The 19,255-nt window shown below is 33.6% G+C and overlaps 5 protein-coding genes across 9 annotated transcripts in view; 4 read left to right on the top strand and 1 right to left on the bottom strand.

Annotated features, from left to right (window-relative positions):
- The window catches only part of LOC129797522 (LIM domain-binding protein 2), a 421,356-nt gene that overhangs the window by 262,087 nt on the left and 140,014 nt on the right, over nucleotides 1-19,255 (top strand). The gene's annotated exons all lie outside the window — the stretch shown is intronic.
- On the top strand, nucleotides 706-3,088 carry LOC129797658 (uncharacterized oxidoreductase YoxD-like). Of its 2 annotated transcripts, none has more exons than XM_055840438.1 (5): nucleotides 706-1,464; nucleotides 1,538-1,690; nucleotides 2,133-2,386; nucleotides 2,447-2,572; nucleotides 2,645-3,088. In XM_055840438.1, exons 1-5 carry the CDS (start codon nucleotides 1,105-1,107, stop codon nucleotides 2,727-2,729), a joined length of 978 nt encoding a protein of 325 aa, XP_055696413.1. In that variant the 5' UTR covers nucleotides 706-1,104; the 3' UTR covers nucleotides 2,730-3,088. The 2 variants fall into 2 exon arrangements, with proteins under 2 accessions (XP_055696413.1, XP_055696414.1); XM_055840439.1 differs by having other exon boundaries at nucleotides 716-1,464; nucleotides 1,538-1,714.
- On the top strand, nucleotides 4,083-6,193 carry LOC129797650 (estradiol 17-beta-dehydrogenase 11-like). Its single transcript, XM_055840427.1, has 4 exons — nucleotides 4,083-4,987; nucleotides 5,044-5,104; nucleotides 5,168-5,651; nucleotides 5,715-6,193. Exons 1-4 carry the CDS (start codon nucleotides 4,625-4,627, stop codon nucleotides 5,803-5,805), a joined length of 999 nt encoding a protein of 332 aa, XP_055696402.1. The 5' UTR covers nucleotides 4,083-4,624; the 3' UTR covers nucleotides 5,806-6,193.
- LOC129797676 (endothelial lipase-like) lies at nucleotides 6,233-17,452 on the bottom strand. 2 transcript variants are annotated; one of them, XM_055840467.1, is made up of 5 exons: nucleotides 7,926-7,997; nucleotides 7,739-7,871; nucleotides 6,909-7,218; nucleotides 6,537-6,846; nucleotides 6,233-6,451 (listed from the first exon to the last, which is right to left on the bottom strand). In XM_055840467.1, the coding sequence occupies exons 1-5, from the start codon at nucleotides 7,981-7,983 to the stop codon at nucleotides 6,363-6,365; spliced, it is 900 nt and encodes a 299-aa protein (XP_055696442.1). In that variant the 5' UTR covers nucleotides 7,984-7,997; the 3' UTR covers nucleotides 6,233-6,362. The 2 variants fall into 2 exon arrangements, with proteins under 2 accessions (XP_055696442.1, XP_055696443.1); XM_055840468.1 differs by lacking the exons at nucleotides 7,739-7,871; nucleotides 7,926-7,997 and adding an exon at nucleotides 17,202-17,452.
- On the top strand, nucleotides 7,065-10,028 carry LOC129797649 (uncharacterized oxidoreductase YoxD-like). 2 transcript variants are annotated; one of them, XM_055840426.1, is made up of 6 exons: nucleotides 7,065-7,238; nucleotides 8,195-8,687; nucleotides 8,762-9,091; nucleotides 9,345-9,601; nucleotides 9,668-9,793; nucleotides 9,864-10,028. In XM_055840426.1, exons 2-6 carry the CDS (start codon nucleotides 8,478-8,480, stop codon nucleotides 9,937-9,939), a joined length of 999 nt encoding a protein of 332 aa, XP_055696401.1. In that variant the 5' UTR covers nucleotides 7,065-7,238; nucleotides 8,195-8,477; the 3' UTR covers nucleotides 9,940-10,028. The 2 variants fall into 2 exon arrangements, with proteins under 2 accessions (XP_055696401.1, XP_055696400.1); XM_055840425.1 differs by lacking the exon at nucleotides 7,065-7,238 and having other exon boundaries at nucleotides 7,612-8,687.

The following is a 19,255-nucleotide window of genomic DNA, read 5'->3' on the forward strand; positions in this document are numbered from 1 at the left end:
ATTCAGAAGTTTTTTTTTCTTTAATTTACTACAAAGTACAGTGATATTCAATTTTCAATATAATCAGTAAGCGGTAGGTATTAGTTTTGTAATTATTGCACAACATTGTAATAAAATAAATAAGAAATTTTCAAAGAGTTCAGGTTTTACATTTAGGTTTTGTACAATTTTTTTGACCTCGTTAAGACTTTTTAATTTTTTTTATTAGGTATATCTACATTAGTATTTAGAAAGAGAGTGTTAGAGCACGAGTTTTCGTAAAATACTTCACACCTTTGCGAGAGATTAGGTTGTGAGTGAATTTGCTTTTGATATGCTATGAGATATTATGATGCAGAATAAATTCTTCTCACATGCTATTTGCTAGGATATATTGTAGATAGATTGACATTAATCCATTTCTGCATCAAATCTGTGGCGTATTGAATTATGTTTCTGTCAGCACCAATCTTATCAAAATGTCTCAGAGTACAATAGTTTAGTTCTTTTATGAATATGGTTCTGTTATTCTATGCTTTGTATTTAATTTATATGCAAAATAGATAGCTTCTACATAATTTATAGCATTAATAAGAATTTGATCTATTGAACCCGACACATTCTTCACTATTTATTGCATTTTAAGCTGTGTTTTATATAAACAAATATATTGCAACACCTCATAGTATCACAATTTATTTCATACATATCTACCTTAGTCTAATCGCACTGAGCATCCATAATAGAGGTATAAAATACTTATATACACGGAAAAGCTGTTGAGATCAACTATGATCTTTTTTGTGTGTCTGGTTTTATAATTTCTTTTGCTTCATACATTTAATGAAATTGCTGCTATACCAGGCATATTATGTAGGTACATATAGTGCTTTTCACGATTAGTCACCTCGGTCACCTCAAGATAATTTAATCTCCATTGCCTATTGCATTGGAATTTTCGCAACTCCACATTTCCAGTTGGAAATTTCTATCTGGCAGAGTAGCACAGACAACACATCGAGATCATTCTCCTGTTGGGTCTCTTGGTGAAATGTGTGTTTGGGCTCTGGGTTTCAAATAAGAAAGTTTTTGTGCGTTTGCAATAAGCGAGAAAAGTACGCAGAAATGGAAGACATTGGGAAAATCGGTGTAGAAGAATATCATCCATCAGACTATGTACAATTGAGTGATTTTAAGATGATGTTTAATTTTACATTGAGTGCCTGCCGAATTTTTTATTATGGCATCGTGGCGATTGTAAGTCATATTTTGGGTTTCTTTAGCATCACAAGCAAAGATAACTCATACCCACTTGTTGGGAAAGTGGCCCTCGTGACAGGAGCAGGGAATGGTTTTGGGCGATCCTTGGGAATAATGTTGGCGGCTGAGGGATGCCACGTGGCCGTAGTGGACATCGACGGGGATGCTGCAGAAGAGACTGCTGCTAAACTGCGGTCCATGGACGTGAAATCAGTAGCCTATAAGGTGATACTCGTGCAATACAGCTAATCCCCACCACATTTACTGATTTCTCTCACAACTCTCGCTCTCTCACCAGGTGGACGTGAGTGACAGTGCACAGGTGGAGAAGTTGCACGATGATGTGGTCGAAGACCTGGGTGTTGTGGATATTTTAGTCAATAACGCCGCAATTCTGCCTCTGATGTCATTCCGTGAAGGTACTCCAACTGATATTGAGAGGATCGTCAAAGTAAATTTGTTGTCGCACTTTTGGGTAATTCTTCAAGTATTTTCGTCAATTTACTTTTTACACTGCGGTACTGTTATTGCATCTCCCACGAATATATTGCGATATCTTAAAATTTTTATTAGAAAAAAATGATCATGTATTTTTTTTTAAACAATTCCCTGTCTACGAGAAAGTTCTATTGTACATATTTTTATAGAGTTTCATTAAAAATTTCCCGAATTCACAAAAAAAACTAAAGAAAATAGTTATAGAGTAATTATTATGTTTTTATTTGTTTGAAGGTTATTCTTTTCATTAGAAAACTTTTAATTATGTTCGAACACTTTTACATAAAAAAAATATGCGAAAAAAGAAAACATTCACGTTTCAACGTCATACATCATTTAATATTAACACATTAGTCAAAAAATATACTTGATTTCGCTGTTTATTTCTTAACTAGACTACAAGAACTTTCCTCGGTGACATGATAAAGCAGAAATGTGGCCACATTGTGGCTGTTTGTTCTGGATATGGTCTCTATCCCGGAGGTAGATCAGTCACATATTCAGCAAGTAAATTCGGGGTACGTGGCTTTATGGCGAGCCTCAGCGAAGAACTCATGTACAATGATCATGACTTCATAAAAACCACCACAATTTTCCCACTTCTGATGTCCACACGAAAAGAGGTGTCCGATTTGTGGGTGAAACTCAAGTCAGTTTATAAACTTTTATTTTTATTTTAAATTTATTAATTAGTTATGACAAATTGCAGAATGGCGGATAGAATGATGTGCTTATCGCCAAATTATGCGGCTTTCCACGCAGTGCAGGCAATCAAAAATCGAAGTGAATTAATTAGTTTACCAAAGGGTTTGGTGACATACATGGCACTCTCATCGTGAGTTTTTAATTTATATTTTTATATTTAAGCCTAGAATATCAATGTTAATAAGAGAAAATTATATTACAGACTTTTTCCAGCATCTCTTAGAAAGAAGGTTATTCTTCAATTTATGGATGGGAAAATTCCACAAGTCCACCCGAATCATTGTTAATATGGAAAGCTATTCATTGATTTAATTTGGTGGATTTAGTCTGATGTGGTGGATTTATTTTCGAATAAGGGACGTATTTCCCTGTATTCATTGTGATGGGTTAAATGCAGATTGCTTATCAAGTGAATTATAGAGCTATAAAAAGTAAACAAAGCAAAACATTGTAGGTTTTATGTAAATATGAAAAAATTAATGGTAATAAAATTGAGTATACGAATTAATTATTGCACTTTTACACGGTGTAATTATTTTAGCTGCTGTAAATCATCTCTCTTCAACAATGTATTAAATCCAATCTCTCGTGATGGGTAATAAAATAATGTAATTGGACAAATTACATAATAAAAGTGCAAAAATAATTGAATGTTTTTTGTAAGTGAGCTATCTACAAAGTTTGCAGATTAGCAAATTTGCACGTGCGGCTTCCAAGGTTAAAATTACAAGAATAAACAAAAATGTGTTGAAATTAGATAAATTGTTCGTATTTCATTTACTGAAAAAATGATATTTTATTACGAATATATTTTGTTTTAATGCAATTAATGATAAAAACTTTTTAGACTGGTTTTTAGACTGTATGGCAAGCAATAAAAATTATATTATAGTCAGGTGGCTTGTAGTATAAAAGATTTACCTAAGTTTTTTTTTAGTTTTTGGAGTAAAAATTAATTGCAGTCGTTGTATCCAAAAATGAAAAGAAATATAACAGTTCATTAAAAATTTAAGAAAATCTGCATTTTCTTCCAATAAATTTTTCAAAAATAAATTAAATTTTTTAATTATTTTTTTTTTACAATGAGCTTTAAGAAAAATAATTTTTAAACAAAACTGATACGGACATTTCAGACTTAAGTGTATGTATAAATAATATTCATTTCTTTAAGTCACACTTTCGAAATATATAATTTACTCAAGAATTGCCATTTAGCACTTTAATTCAAACATTGAGTCTTATTTACAACTGACTAAGCATAATTTTCATTCTTCCCCCGAATCTTCCATACAACTTATTCGTTTTGTAACATATTTTGTTAAATATGATTATTTCAATAGTACAAAAAAACACAAACGATTAGAAATAATTTTTTATTGAATCTTTTTTGTTTTTTTTATCCCCCCCCCAAAATCCATGGTAGGTCTAGTGAACTTCAGAGTTCATTTTTGACCGACATAAACCAAGAACAAAACTAATACTAACACTTAACTTTTATTCAAAACACTTTAGAATATTCATGAGAGTTGATAAAAATCATGGAATGGGAAATGGGAATTAAAAGAATTTTATTATAAGTTGTAGCTGTGGAGCTTTTTAGCCTTTATATAGATCATAGAACGTTCTTAAACTCCTATCGTGAAATTCTACAAAGTTGTTTGTTTGAAACAATTTTTATGTGTAGTCTGACTATAAAAGTATAAAAATAGACAATAAATTTAAGTGAAAATTGTTATGGCTGCTGTGGAACAAAAAAGTTAGCACGTGAGCCCCTGGATAAGTCGCATTCTCATCATAAAGAGATCTCTCTTTTAAGAACTCTCAGTCAGACGTTTTGAAACTATTGTTACCTCTATGGCGATGCTGATTTATAATTTGAAGAGTTTTTGAAATAGCATCTTTGTGTATAAATGTCCCGTAATTATTCGGATAGATTTTCTGTACATTTAACTTTTTTCCTACTCATACTTTAATGTTAAAACTCTTGTGATTATTGAACATCCCATTATTTGCAGTGGATATTACAATATTTGAAGGACAGAGTGCGACAATCCAAAGCAAATATGTATAGTTTTTTTCACACATCGATTAGCATATAAATTACAAGACTCCCCGAAATTGTCAGTCATTACTGTTGCAACCAGATCAAGAGGCAGATGGGTTGACTGCCAAGCTAAGGAAGATGCAAAACGTTTTTGATAGTGGAAAAGTGCCCTACGAGGCTGCTCCCATCCCACAACCAAGATCTTTGGACAAAAGTATTATGTTCTATCTTGGGGTGGTGAAAGATGTTATAATTGTGCTAGTGGTGGGCATTCCAATGCTCTTTCTTAAGTTATTGAAAAATTTACTGCTCAGTAGTGAAAAGAATGTGGCGGGTCAATTGGCCCTTATAACTGGTGGTGCAAATGGGATTGGTAGGGAGATTGCTCTAAAGTTAGCAGAGAAAAAATGCAATCTTGCAATTGCGGATGTGGATTGTGAAGCTGGTAAAGAAACGGTGAAAGATTGTTTGGCACTTGGAGTTAAGGCAAAGTTTTTTGAGGTATTGTGATTGATTTATTTTGCTTTAAAAAAATCTAAATGTATGTGATCATTTAGGCAGATGTAGGTGACAGCGATCAAGTGATATCCCTAAGAAAGACCATCGAAACAGAAATGGGTACAATGAAATGCATTTCGTATTTCAGCAAAATGACTTCTAACAGTGTTTTTTTTTGGTCAGGAAATGTGGATATCTTAGTTAACAATGCTGGATTAATGCCAATTCTTTCACTTCGGGAGGGTACAGCTCCGGAGATCGAAAAGATAGTTCAAACAAATTTTCTCTCAAACATCTGGACATGCCGAGCTTTCCTCAAAGGGATGATAGAAAGGAAAAAGGGCCATGTCGTTTGTATTGCATCAGCATCGACAATTCATCCCATGCCAGGAGCAACTATTTATACGGGCACAAAATGGGGAGTTGCTGGTCTTATGGCAGCTCTAGAGGAGGAATTACGCGGTGAAGGACATGGGAATTATTTGAAATTTACAACGGTTTATCCTTACTTTGTTTCTACAAGAAAAGATCTTATGAAATCTATAAATCTTCGTTTTCCTGCAATTACTGCCCAAGAGACAGCAAAAGTAGCTGTTGCTGCTATGTTAAAAAATGAAAAAGATGTTGCAGTTCCAACATATTTATACTTTCTTTCGAAATTCTCAAAGTAATTTTTCATTTGATAAATTATGTAATATTTTATTCACAAAAATAATTATCTCTTTCACAGAAATTTTACGGCCGAAGTGCAGCAATTGATTCGTGATAAAATATTTCGGGAACGTGATGTGCTTGTACGAAGGTACAAAGAGAGCAAATAAATACATAGTTATCCGTTCAACAAATTAAAAGTGTCCCAAAAAAATCCAAATGTACCAGCAAATGATCCTACTGCAAATGGTGGCTTAGGATTTGTCCGCAAAAAGTAGAGTCCTCTTGCTTCGTGTGGTGCAGCATCTCCCATCCTTATCATATCTGTGAGATTGTAGTCACCTTTCACATAATTAGACCACGATGAGGAGGGATAACTGAAGAAATTAGTATTCAGAATTGATTCCGCAAACAAATGATGTGCTCTACCATGACTACAAGCCACTGCAAGAGGAACATATGTATTTTTTAATGTTAAAAAAGCTCTTGGGCTTTTTCTTTTGTTTGTAATTCTAAAGGTGTAAATAGGAAAAATATATATTTATATATATGTATGTACATTAATTTGCATTTTTTTTCCAAAATGAGAAGGGTAACTTGAAAAACATCAATTCTCTATTTTTTTGAACTTGGATCTACTAATATACCCGAACTATCTATAAAGACCAACTGACAAACGGATAAGAAAAAAAAAATATTACGAAATATCATTTTTCCAAAAGAAAAATTACCGTGATTCAACAAGAAAGGTGAAAATATTCTCAATTCCATTTTGAACATCGGTTAGTATACTGCTAAATCTGGAATATGCTGATCCTATTTTAGAAAATATGTATTTCGGCATGCTTTAGAGATCACTAAAAGAACATTATAATATTAAAGAATATTATATGTTTCTTACTCTGTTCAAAAATATTATCACCACATCCTGGTTGAATGATACCTCCATTCGGGTAAAAATCCACATGGCCAATGGGATCTCGAAAGCCGCAACTACCCGCTGCTGTATGGATTACATCTACAAATGTTGCATCGCTTGAATCAAGACGCCATTCTGGACTTGACCATTCGAAACCAAGAATTGCGGGATCCAACCCCGTCACTCGTCCAACCTTCCCGGTTTTTACAAAAGCCGCTGCATACCCAGCTAAGTGACTCCCTAAGCTGTGACCGATTAAATGAAAATCTTCAGTACGTGCCTTCTTGACCGTCTGGAAGAAAAACGAAAAATTAATTAGTAACTTCATTGTGGTAAGGTTTAGCCAGCACTTACTACGAGGTAGTCAATGAGTTCCGCAATGTATTTGCCGACTTCGCGTATTTGAAAAACAGGTGTGAAATAAAAATTGTTAGCGGCTATATCTCTGTAGTCGACTGAGATAATATTTAAATTTTTTCTCGATAAATAGTTATTCTTAATGTTTTGCACTGTGTCACTTTCCTCATTCGACCGCCAACCGTGTACAAGGAGTTTTGTCTGGAGACGCGGATTGAAGTCTGCGAAGTAAATTTCTTTAAGAAATTTATCGCTACGAGGAGTTTGCTTAGGGATTTTTAACAATTCGCCCTTGTTTCTGTGATTTCTGTAAACAATAAAATTAAAGTAGGAATTAATAATAAAAAAAATGTAAAGTTTATGCTTCAGTGACAGTGAGATTAAATGTTTCTATCATCTATGCTTAAGTTAACTGAAAACTTTAAAAAAAATCTTTTATGCATTCGGACTTATAAGGTCAATCAGGGTCAAAATTTAAATATAAAAGGAGTTCTTAAAATATTAGAATAAATCAAACAAATAGTAAAATGCCGTGGATATTAGCTTAGAAATTCACACATGGTCCAAGCTAGTATATTAAATTAAATAATTGGTTTTTGAAAAAGTGTATCTTTTAACTTAAATTATTTTTAATTACACATGATGTACGTACGTACAACTCAAACTCTTTGGTTTTTAAACAAATTTGTTTTGTTGGTGCTATTCAAATTGGAAAATTTGTACCACTACGTGTCGTTGCGTAACCCAAGAAAATATTAACAAAATATAATGCCAGTCTTAATGCTTTTTTTTAAGAACAAACACCCACAACACTCAATAGTTTTTACCTTTTGTATAGGAAAAAACTGACTTTTTCGCGAAGGTTGTAGTTGAGAATAATCTCCAAAACATTTGGATCCTCATTGACCGTCGACTCATTGTTATTTGATGGCGTTGATATATTGTTAGTATCTGAAAAATCTTTAAAGAAAATCAATTGAGAACATTATCACAAAAAAAACTTTTTTAAAGTACCTTCTTGTCCAATAATTCTTATAACACAGAGCACAAAAGTCACTAGTCTCAAAATCATTGTCACTGACTGAAAAACTCACGCGTCTCATTGCCAGGGTTGAGCACAAAAGTTAATTTTTGTAGGAATTCCCTCTCAAAAATTGCCACTATGAGTCAATGGATAGTGTAACCTGTTGTCACTTGATAGCATTTCCGGATAGCGATCTAAATACAAAAATGTTGGCATTATGGGCAACTATTATTTTCATTTTTTTTGTGTTTATATGTAGAAGCCCAAAAAAGCAGCTACGGTGTTTATCAAGAATCTCAATTGAGGTATGAAATGCACATCGGTCAAGGGTGCTTATCGGAAATCTCCCATGAAAAGCTGCCTGATAAGCATTTCCAATTCCCGAAAGTCAATCAATAAGTCCAAGTTTCACCAGTGGGCTTCCAGTTGAGCGGTGATATTACCAAAGTTAAGGTGTTTCAGTTGTGGTTTAAGCGAGTGTGGAAAATTATTCTTAAAAGTTTTTCCGAAGTTTTTTTTTTATTGTGGAAAAGTTTTTGAACATGGAAGATATATGGAGCCTTGGAAAGCTTCCTTATGAGGCGGCAAAACCCTTTAAGAAAAAATCAATTACGGATAACATGAAGAGTCTCCTTCAATTCTGCCTGGACCTCCTTAAATTTCTCATTCTCACCATTCCTATCTTAGCTAAATATCTCAAGGAAATTTTCGCTCCACCCGAAATGAAGAGAATAGCAGGGCAATTGGCTTTGGTAACGCATAAACATAAATTTTCCATATGAATAAATAAGCTGAAGGACTTCTCTTCCTTGGGGGTTATCCAAAGGTAACAGGTGGTGGAAATGGTCTTGGCAAGGCAATTTGCATCCGTTTGGCCAAAGAGGGATGCAATGTTGCCGTTGTGGATGTTGATTTGCCAGCTGCTGAACGTGTTGCTGGTGACATTAAGAGTTTTGGCATAAAGTCAAAAGCCTACAAAGTCGACGTGTCCAATTATGAAGAAGTCAGAAATCTGAGCCAAGAAGTTGAAGATGATTTAGGTGCTGTGGACATTCTCGTGAATAATGCTGGAGTAATGCCAGTCATCTCCCTCATGGAGGGCAGTCCGAAAGACATTGAAAAAATCCTCAGTGTTAATCTCACTTCACACTTTTGGGTAAGTTTTTTTTTCTTTTCTTAATACTTGAGCGTTAAATTGCAAATCACTTTCGCAATGGCTTCCGATAGCCGTGCTGTGATGTAATTCACTTATCTTATCGCATGGCAGATTTCGTTGTATTTCATTGACCCTTAAGCACAGAAAGCTCAATATGGCCAAAATGAGATTATTAAGCTAAATCCTTTCGTGATTTGTGTGACTTAAACGAGGGTGCTTAATTTCTTATGTTGGGTCTATATTTTCTTCATAGACGGTGCGAGTATTTCTCGAGAGCATGATAAGGCGCCGAAAGGGGCATATTTTGGCTATCTCTTCGCTCTCTGGTCTTGATGCTGCTGGAAGGGCTGTTGCATATTCTGCTAGCAAATTCGGTGTTCGAGGCTTCATGGAGGCTCTCAGGGAAGAGATCCGTTTGAATGGAAATGGTGGAGAAATTTTTACAACGACCATTTATCCCTACTTCATTTCAACTCGCAAGGATTTGATGGAAAAGATGCAGAAGACAAGGTAGATCTTTCTTTACATTAGCAATGAAAGGGTAAATTTTGATACATTTGATATAAACTTTTGCAGTCTTTTTCAACGGTTTCCACCACTTATTCCCGATGATGCTGCTGACATTGCTGTTGATGCAATGTTGGAGAATAAAATTTCCATTACCATCCCAACAGTTTGGCCAATAAGTCGAGTTATTTTCAAGTATGTTAGCTATATGACTAATCCTAATCGAATATTTTTATAAAATCTAATTTATTAAATTTAAAATTAGGTGTCTTCCATCTCGAATTCAAGACTTAGTGAGGGAAGTTCTTGTGAAGGAGTACATCCCGCGAATTCAGCTATAACCTGCACGTCAGAAAAAAAAGATGATGAATCAATATGATAATTTTGTGAGTTTTTTTCTGCAATAATCATAAACAATTTAGTACAGAGAGTCAGTATTTTGTCTACAGGTTATGTGGGTATAAAATTTTGGTCTATCTCGCATGGCTTCATTTTATCTCTCCGCCCATGGTTAATGTTTTTTATCGCATTGTATGTATTTTCTGAGCCATAAAAGCGTTGGCGCAAAATATCGATGGTGAATTACTTCCGCACATTTTTGGTATAGTTTTTTTTATTAGAGAATGGGTAGTTTAAAATTTTCCCATTACCTTGTTGGTGAAAATTGATGCGATGTGGTTCAATCACCTTTTGGAAGAAATTGGTGACACAGAAGGATTGTTCAATTTCTCAAAAGACATATACTCAGAGTATTATGTATGGGATTTATGGAAGGATAAACCAATATGGTATTTTCATAAAGCATTAATTTTATCTTGGCACATGAAAAAAAAGAAAAACATTTTGCGAGGCAAAGAGTATTAAAAGTTCCCCCATTGAAGGACTCAAATCCACCATACCAAAGGGAAGAGTGTGTGCGTATTTCAAATAATAAAAAACCAGTATCGAAAAAAATAAAAGTGCATAATATTTTATTACAGATATAACTTTAGAAGAAACAAAGTCGAGAATATATGCGGTGAATAATTTCCTCAAAAATAATTCCATATCTCTTCTATCGCAATATTTTAAGGATATAGAGGCTTTATCTTGGCATATATGCCCCTTCTTTTATCCACCTTTTAATGCACTTTAGTGTATTATGCGTAATTCTTTCACATAAAGAGAGAGAGAGAACCAACACATCAATCTCATAATATGGTTCTGGATGGGGAAGCTGAGAAGAAATTTTGGCGCTTGTTGGACCTATAAAATGACCAGAACCACATTAAACGATCAAATTGAATTGCTTTCCCTGCAAAATAAATTTTATTTCATGAATTGCTTTTATGAGATTTAATATATGAGACTCATCCACATCGTTTTATTCAAATAGTTCCCATAAATATTTCGTTTCAAAAACACAATTTGATTTGTTTCCTCAATAGTCAAAGTATAGCGAACATTTCTAAATAATATTCCTCTGTTAAAGTAAAATTTCCCGAGGAATTTTTCATCAATTCTCAATTTATAGAATTTTTATACCGAGTTATTCCGTACACAGAAAATTCCGAGATTTTTCTTTTATTGCGAAAGTAAGAGATAAACAATTTGTTTTCTGTGACGACGGGGAACACCAAATCATTCTTTGTATGCATGTACTTTAAATTTTTGTGTGATAGAGTTGTTAAATATTCGTCGATTTTTATTCACTTTTTTTATGTATGTACTTGGGATGATTTCATGTTTGCAAAAAATTTAAATTACGATTTAAGTTTGATTTAAAAATTTTTAAAAATAAAATATACCCAAATAAAATTGATTGAATTGTAGATATTTATTGGCAATGTTTAGGTAGGTACTGTAACGTAATATAATTTAATTAGCATAATTCGCAAATCTAATGCTGAGTGGATTTATTTAATTCCACAAAGGTTTTTTTTTCTCAAATATTAACCACTTTATCATCAAAGTGGATGAAGTGAAGTATGACAATTGTGGTCAATTAGCTGCGTAAATAGACTAATTTGCAGATCTCTAAAATAAACCAAATGGTGAGTGTATAAAATGATAAAATTAATTCCCGAATAATTTTGCCATTCATCGCTCTTCTCCCATTACCCCGTGCACATAATATTAGTCAACAATAATGCAGAGTTCTCTAAAACAATAAACAGTGATGTCATTAATAAAATAAAACGCTTTCCATGTCGCATCCTCCCAATACCGTGTTTATGTTCCGGATTAAAATATTCATTTGAAGAGTGTTGTTTCTTTCGAGCTACAAATCGATGCATTTCGCAGTCGTTTATTTTCGAAGGAGAGTGATGTGGAGGTTTTCCACATGGATTGGGATATCCCTCATTGTTTTTGTGTGTCTCTCGAAATACACAAGACTTTCAGGTTGACTGAATTGAAAATTATACCCTCATGGCCCAAACTGCGAATATTCATGCGAAGGTGGTGAGATTTCCACCCAAACTCAAGACATTTTCATCCAACCTCTTATTGTTGAGCATCATCGTCAATTTTGCGGAACTCAGCTTCTTCTATGGCGCATTTCAATGAGTCGAGGGAAAAAGATGGAGGAGAAAAAATGAGAGAATAAAGGCGATAGGATGAGGGAGTTGAAGCATTTTTGCCAAAACTGAATGAATGGAATGACTTTTTGCTTCAATACCATCTACATGTACGTATTTATGAGGAGTATTATGTCAGTTGTTTCATAAATTCTGATATGTAAGTATATTTTTTAGTCGGGTCGGCGATTAAAAATCCATGAAATTATTTAACGCATTTAGTTATATTAATAAAGCGACATTGTAGATAGAAATACTAAAAAACACAACCGTCAAAAAAAAATGGGAACGTCTCGGAGACTACAAAATAAGATGGTCTATCCTCAAGAATTATTTTCTTGTCTTATCTTGCCTCCATAGTAGTATGCTCTTCAGAGTTATATCCAGTAAAATATTTTTAATAAAAAAAATATAAATAAGTTTGAAATTGTGAAAGTTAGGAATTTATTGACCGACCCACTCAGAGATAGAGCAGGGTAGTGTACCAACAAAAAATGTATGGCAAGAAATGGAGACGCGATACACCTCTCAATGATACTTTGGCACCACAAAAGAGGGGCTCTCATTTTTTTTTCAGACTCTTTCAGGCGCAATGTCTTTTCTCGAAATCAAAGGCTACATCACTATCTGGGCTTCCATACCCAAAGAGAAAATCTCCTGTAGACAGAGAAATTAACATGAAGCGTCGGGGATGAATTTCTCGGTGCTGTGAATCTCTTGAGATGAATTCAAGGAAAGCTGTTGACGAACATTTTTGGGTGAATGGAATTTGTTTGGCAAAGATAAATTACGTGATTAAAAACCAGTGACAGCGCGAGGGCTTTTCCGAAGTGTTGAACCACATGGGAGCGCAAGGCACGAATATGGCATTTTAATGAGAATTTCCCATTGAGACGCCGAGCGTATTGTTGCTGTGAGGACAAATGAGAGTCCAGACGATGTGAATTTTTTTTGTAGGCCACCACCTCTATTTGCCATCCCCGTGCACCACGTGAAATGGTGAAATGTCGAGATAGTTATGTATGTTGGAAAAGACAAATAAAAGATAGACATCGCGGTAAAATAGGAAAATGGAATTAATTCATTTCTTGTTATTATGAAGTGCAATCGAAAAGGAGACTCGCAGCATAATACATTTGTCAAACAAAACATTCCCCAAACCGCACCCTTGCCATATTATCATATTCCAACATGAGGCAGGAATACAGAGAGAAAAAAAAGTGGAATTACGCTTCCCTCTGTGAGTGATTAATTGTTAATACCAAATTACATTTTATTCATGCAAAATAAATGATGTCGCTGTTCTTTTCTCTGCACGCAGCTTTTTTTTTCCTTGCTTTATCTTATCTCATCGCGTCTTTGACAATGAGATCACCCTCCCTTTTCTTCATTTCGAATTACAAATTCTTTCAATACATCCGCATTTTGTGCTTCCAATAGGGCAAATATAATTCCCTTTTGAAGGTAACAACGTCGCGAATTTTCATTGATTTATGAAAATTCTTGAGATGCAGAATTTTCCCTTTGACAGCATTATTTGTAAATTGCGAGGAAAATCATAAATTCATTTTGTTATACTGGATTCTGATTTCAAGTGATTTCTGATTTTTTTTTAAGACGGAGGTACATTTTTATGGTTTTAATATTCTCTTAAGTGCATCAGAAAAGGTAGGTATTGAAATACTGAAAGGATAAAATATTGGATATTTAATTAGGGTCCTGAATTGTAAAAAAAAATATAAAACCGTAACAAAAAAAATCAACCGAATTATCTGATTTCCTAAATAATTTTAAATTTCTACTGCTCGATATTATATCTTTCTGTCACATTATTTGGTGTCATGTTTCATCATCATTTTGAGGTTCCTTTTTGTATCTGGTGAAGGATGTAATGAGAGTCAGAGATTGCGACTAAAGAATCCAGTGAGGTTCTTAACTTTTTTGTAAGTGTTTATAGAAGCATCTTCTTGGGGGTGTACAAATTAATTCCAGCCCTAATCCGATACACCATCAGACACTTCTCCTTACTGAGAACTTCTTCACACAATCATCTTACACACGCCAAACAAGAGGGTGTCTCACGAAAAAACTCTCGAGATGACAAAAATGTCGCATTGAATATTTTCGAGGGTTTTTTGTCATTGTTCCTTCGTGGATTTCTTTTTCCCATTCGCTGTTGTATTTTAGTGTTATTTGGGGTGGTATCAGTCATTTATAAAGAAGATGAAAAAGGGATGTTGTGTGGCAATATCAACATCTTGTTTTTCATCCGTTCAGGGAGTTGAGCATCGAAGAGGAAAACCGAGGAAATTCTATTGGGCATTGATTAAGTATTAGTTCAATCATGTTTCACATTAATTAAGTTACCAAGCTTTTGACAAACCTCCATCACGGGAATTGTGGTTTTCACCGAAGTGCAAGAAAGTGAACCATTGTTAACATTATAATTTGCAACAATGGATTTGTCGAGTTGACTTCACCATGTGATAAATTGAAATGTGGGTTCACTAATTCCCATCCAGTCAATTTCTCGTTTTAAAGGACTAATGGATTTTGACTATATTGAATTTCACTGCCACTGTATGTATAGGCAACATATTGTTTACATTCTATTCATAAATAGCAAGCTAGAAATTATTGCTATAAAGTGTGCTCCAGCATCCCCCAGCATCTTCGTTTGCAATTTATGTGACTGTTCATTTGAATTTGAATGCCAAACGATTTAATTTGGAATCTCAATATGTTGTGCTTGGGGAATGTGTGGCGAGACAGTGGATGCTCATGGTAATTCCTCAAATATTGGAAATTCTGCCAAAAGCTCCATTGAGCTGTCTTCATTCACAAAGTGTTTTTGGAGAATGAAGTTTAATAATATATTCTGGGGATGAAAATCCATTGAGTTTTAGTATGTCCAAAAGGAGAGAATGATTTATAAATTGTCTCTCCATTAAAATCTAATTCAACGAGATATCGTGCTTAATCTACAGTGTCGTGATGTTTTTATTACGGAAAGATTTATGGAGAAAATTTAAATTTTGAGTCTTATCTCTTGCTAATTCCAAGTTATTTTAATTAATGTCGGAAATTGAGGAAAGAATATATAATTAAAAGTATGTACTCTCAAACTCATTCATTTTAATTAAAATTTGCATTTTTCTTTCAAAAGAAAGAAAAAAAAAAGATAAATTGGATGAATATTTTCCTATGAATTTATTGTTGCTTATGATTCATTTCCTTAGGTAATGAAAAATACTCGTGTGAAATTATGGGATTATCGAAATATGTCAACAAAATTGCAAATAACAACTGCAGCGACAAATTTTTATGATCTATAAAAACAACCGAGTTTGATATCTCAATATAGAGAGATACATATTTGGCATCTTTTCAGGGTGTGATATCGAGCCCCTGGTGATGGCATATACTGTAATAATTTTACCACAATGCGTGCTAGAGTTACGACTAAAGTTATTAAAAGAATGGCCATTAAGTGGATGAAAGGTTATTGAATCCTTCAATGCAACAATGTCTTCATTCCGGCAAGATTGTTGAGATTCATGAGAGTCCCTCAGTGAGTCATTGGGTGTTTTATTTCAAAACGAATTTCATCTGATTAGAAAATTTTGTAGAGGAGTATTCAGCGTTTCACTCCTGTGGGAACCCGTGGTTTGATTTTATTTATCATCGTATCAATAAAAATGTGGAACAAAATTGCATACACTCTGCTTTCGCTCAAGAATAGAAATACTTCTTATACAAATCATATAGCAATAAAAGAAAAATATTGAATAGGTGTGGTGAGTTTGAGGATATAAAAAAATTCAAATACGTTAAGGAGAGTCAAAGTGACGTATAAATCATTTACTTTTACGATATTGGGAGCTACTTCAGTGAAAGACGCGGCAAAAGGGTGAGTTTTGATTAGCTTTCTTCATAGCAAATGGTATTTAGGACTATAAAATGCATTTCAAGCAAATAAATGGATTGAAGTTTTTATTGTTCTCTATTAAAGTTTGTATATGTGTGTGGAACAGAAGGGAAACATTTTCTATTCCAAGTGCCATTACTCGACACTCCCAAATACAGCAAAATTTTCCTGCATGAGGGGTGAGCTGAAAAAATGGGTTCTTCGCGATATTGAGAAATTTTTGACAAGTGATAAAATGTGAAATAAAATTCTCTGATTGGGATACTTGCATACAAAGAACCTTCAAATATATTCAAATCCGAAATATTTTTGTACCATTGCTACATTCTTATACAAATTCTATTTGTATTTCTTGAATAAAATTGTTTTTATTTTCTGCTACACAGAATTTTTTAAGGGTCGATAGAACTTTAATGTTAGAATTATGAGAATTATTTATGTTGTTTTATAAATCCTTTGTATTTCTTTCTTTGATTTTACGTGACCGAAAACTAAACTGTGAACTGAACATATCTAATAATACATACATATGCGTATATAATGGATGAAACATATAAAACAAGGAGAACCATTTAGATATTCGAGCAATTACAATTATAGAGTGAGTGTTACATCAAGAAGGGTTGCTTCCAATATAACATACAACCCTGTCTAGTATATATGCTGATGACAAACCACTATAAAATGTATCCCAATTCGCATAAACATACATTAAAATATGGTAATTGCTGTTTGAGTTAATGGTTTAATAGAAATTACATGTCGCATGCTGAATCATAATGAAAATTTCAACACTTTGTAATAATAAAATTGTTTGTCATAAGACAAAGTTTAATTAAAATTTACCACCTTTCGCCAATTTCAACAAGGAAGAGAGTGAGAGAGATTTTTTGCTCTGGGTAATTCAGAATTTTGATTTGATCGCAAAAGTTTACGATTGGAAATTTTTGCCATTATGTGTTTAGCAAAGAGGAAGAAATTGCCGAAAGGACATTAAGTATGCATATCACACTTCCCTATGGCATGGTTAATTGCTTTCTGGTTCTGTGTTTTACTGTTGTCATCCAGACATCATAAAGCTATACGGCATGATAATAAATAATGAAGTGCTATTTACCTCATTTCTGATGAATGTGATCCAACTCATTGATTCATCTCCCACGTGCAGAATAGGGGCCATTGTACGCACTTTTATAGTCTACACAGCATGTCCAGTATTATCGGAATCTCGATATATATTGTACATGCGGAGATATCCTTCTGCTATGTGTGACAGTAACATGTGTTCCTGTCGTCAAGTACATACGTCTCAAATATTCCAGGCATCTTCTTGCAACCCCTGAAGAGTGTGTTATTGAAACTATCCAATGTACTTCATGGCTGCTTCTGAAGTCAACCAAACGGCTTCAATTTAATATGTTTGTTTCATAAGATTGGGAGTACTGCCAGCTTCTGTTGGTGTGTCGTAAAATTTGCAAATTGACCATGAGGTGGATACACTGATATAATTTTTTGACTAAATGTATTGGGCAAATATTTAAGAAAAAAATTCTTAAAGATTTCTTTTTGCTAATTTTGGTTTATTTAATTTACTTATAACTTAATTGTGAGGATTAGTTTGACTGATCCATCAATTTTTGTTTACCTTTACTTGCTATTTAAATTATATCTTTAATTGAATGTTATTTTTAATATTCTTTTTTATAAATTATATTGAGCAATAAGAGAAAGAAATTCAATTTCTTTCATTCCATTTATAACTGTGTATTTAAGTCCAATGAAATCTATATAGTCTCGGGTAAGCTTTAGCAGCGTGGCAAATGTCTCTTATATTGTGAGACACACCATTGTAAATATGAAGCTATAAATTTTCATACATTTATTAATTTCAGACTGGCACAAGACCCAGAAATTTGAGGTTTATAATCAAATTGGATGGGCAGGGGTGACCAAGTGTTTTCCCCATTGTTTGACCATCTCATCGATGTTTTCGATCCCATACCTACATGCGAGTAAATATTTTTATTATCGCTCAAGAATATAGCTTTTACAGCACTTTTGATTGCACTAGTGTCACATACAATGCGACAATCAATATTTTAGCACTCTGTGTGTACGAAAAACTATAAACTCCTAGCAATATCTTAATCCAAGTCATTTTATATCGGAGCATGAACCCTTAGCAACAATTTTCTTTCAAATGCAACTTTACGACGTATCCCACTTTCTTTTCTTTCCTTTTTTTATTTTCTTACTCTAGTTGAAGTTTCTCGTTTTTTCAGCAAGTTTCAGGATGAAGAAAAAATTGCTCAAAAATAAGGGGCTTCAATTAATGTGTAAATAAATTATATCTCACTGTTTTTGTCTCTTCCCGTCAATTAAAATAATACCAGAGAGCAATTAAAAGGGCATAAAAGTGTAAAATAATTCTGTCTCTTTTGGTGCACCTACATAGATTACTTCTATATATCTACGTTACTGGGACCGCGGACGAGGACGAAGCTCATATTTTTATAATCGTAAAATTTTAACTGAAATAATCTTGCAGCCGGGCGACACATGGCTTATCAGTGGGAAAGGGTGTTTTTATTCGCGGGGACATTCATATAAAAATAAATGTATAAAATTAACCAAATGTGGAGCATCTTTCTTCAGATACATTTAAGGTTATAAAAGTGAATTTTAATTTTCATTTTGGCTATAAAAAAGGGGTTAAAGGTAGTGGGGGGCTACCTCCTCATTCTTCAAATGAGTTAAATATTTCAAATGGATTTTTCCTCAGTGGCAGTCTTTTTATCTCAAAAGCGAAGGAAAAAGTCGTAAATACAACTCTTCATTTCATAAATAATTCTATCACAAGTCTCCAGAGAGTCTTATCATGCGGGGTTTACCGAAAAAGATGATGAAAAAATACGCATAATATAAAACTCAATTTCGGGGTGAATAAAGAGAATATTTTAGAGCGCAAGTGGTGGGAAAACAAATCAAAATTCACCCCATTCTTTTGCATTCTTTTTTCATTCTCTCCATCTTCCTGATGTCAAAATAAGCCATCTGAAGAAGAAAAGTGAATTTTTCAATTTTCTTTAGAAAAAAAAAAAAGTATTAAATGCATTTCTGCGTACTTTTTCGCAATTTTGTGGTATAGTGAATAAAGGAGTGTGGTTGTTT

This window comes from Lutzomyia longipalpis, chromosome 1, assembly GCF_024334085.1.
Source record: "Lutzomyia longipalpis isolate SR_M1_2022 chromosome 1, ASM2433408v1".
NCBI lineage: Eukaryota > Metazoa > Arthropoda > Insecta > Diptera > Psychodidae > Lutzomyia > Lutzomyia longipalpis.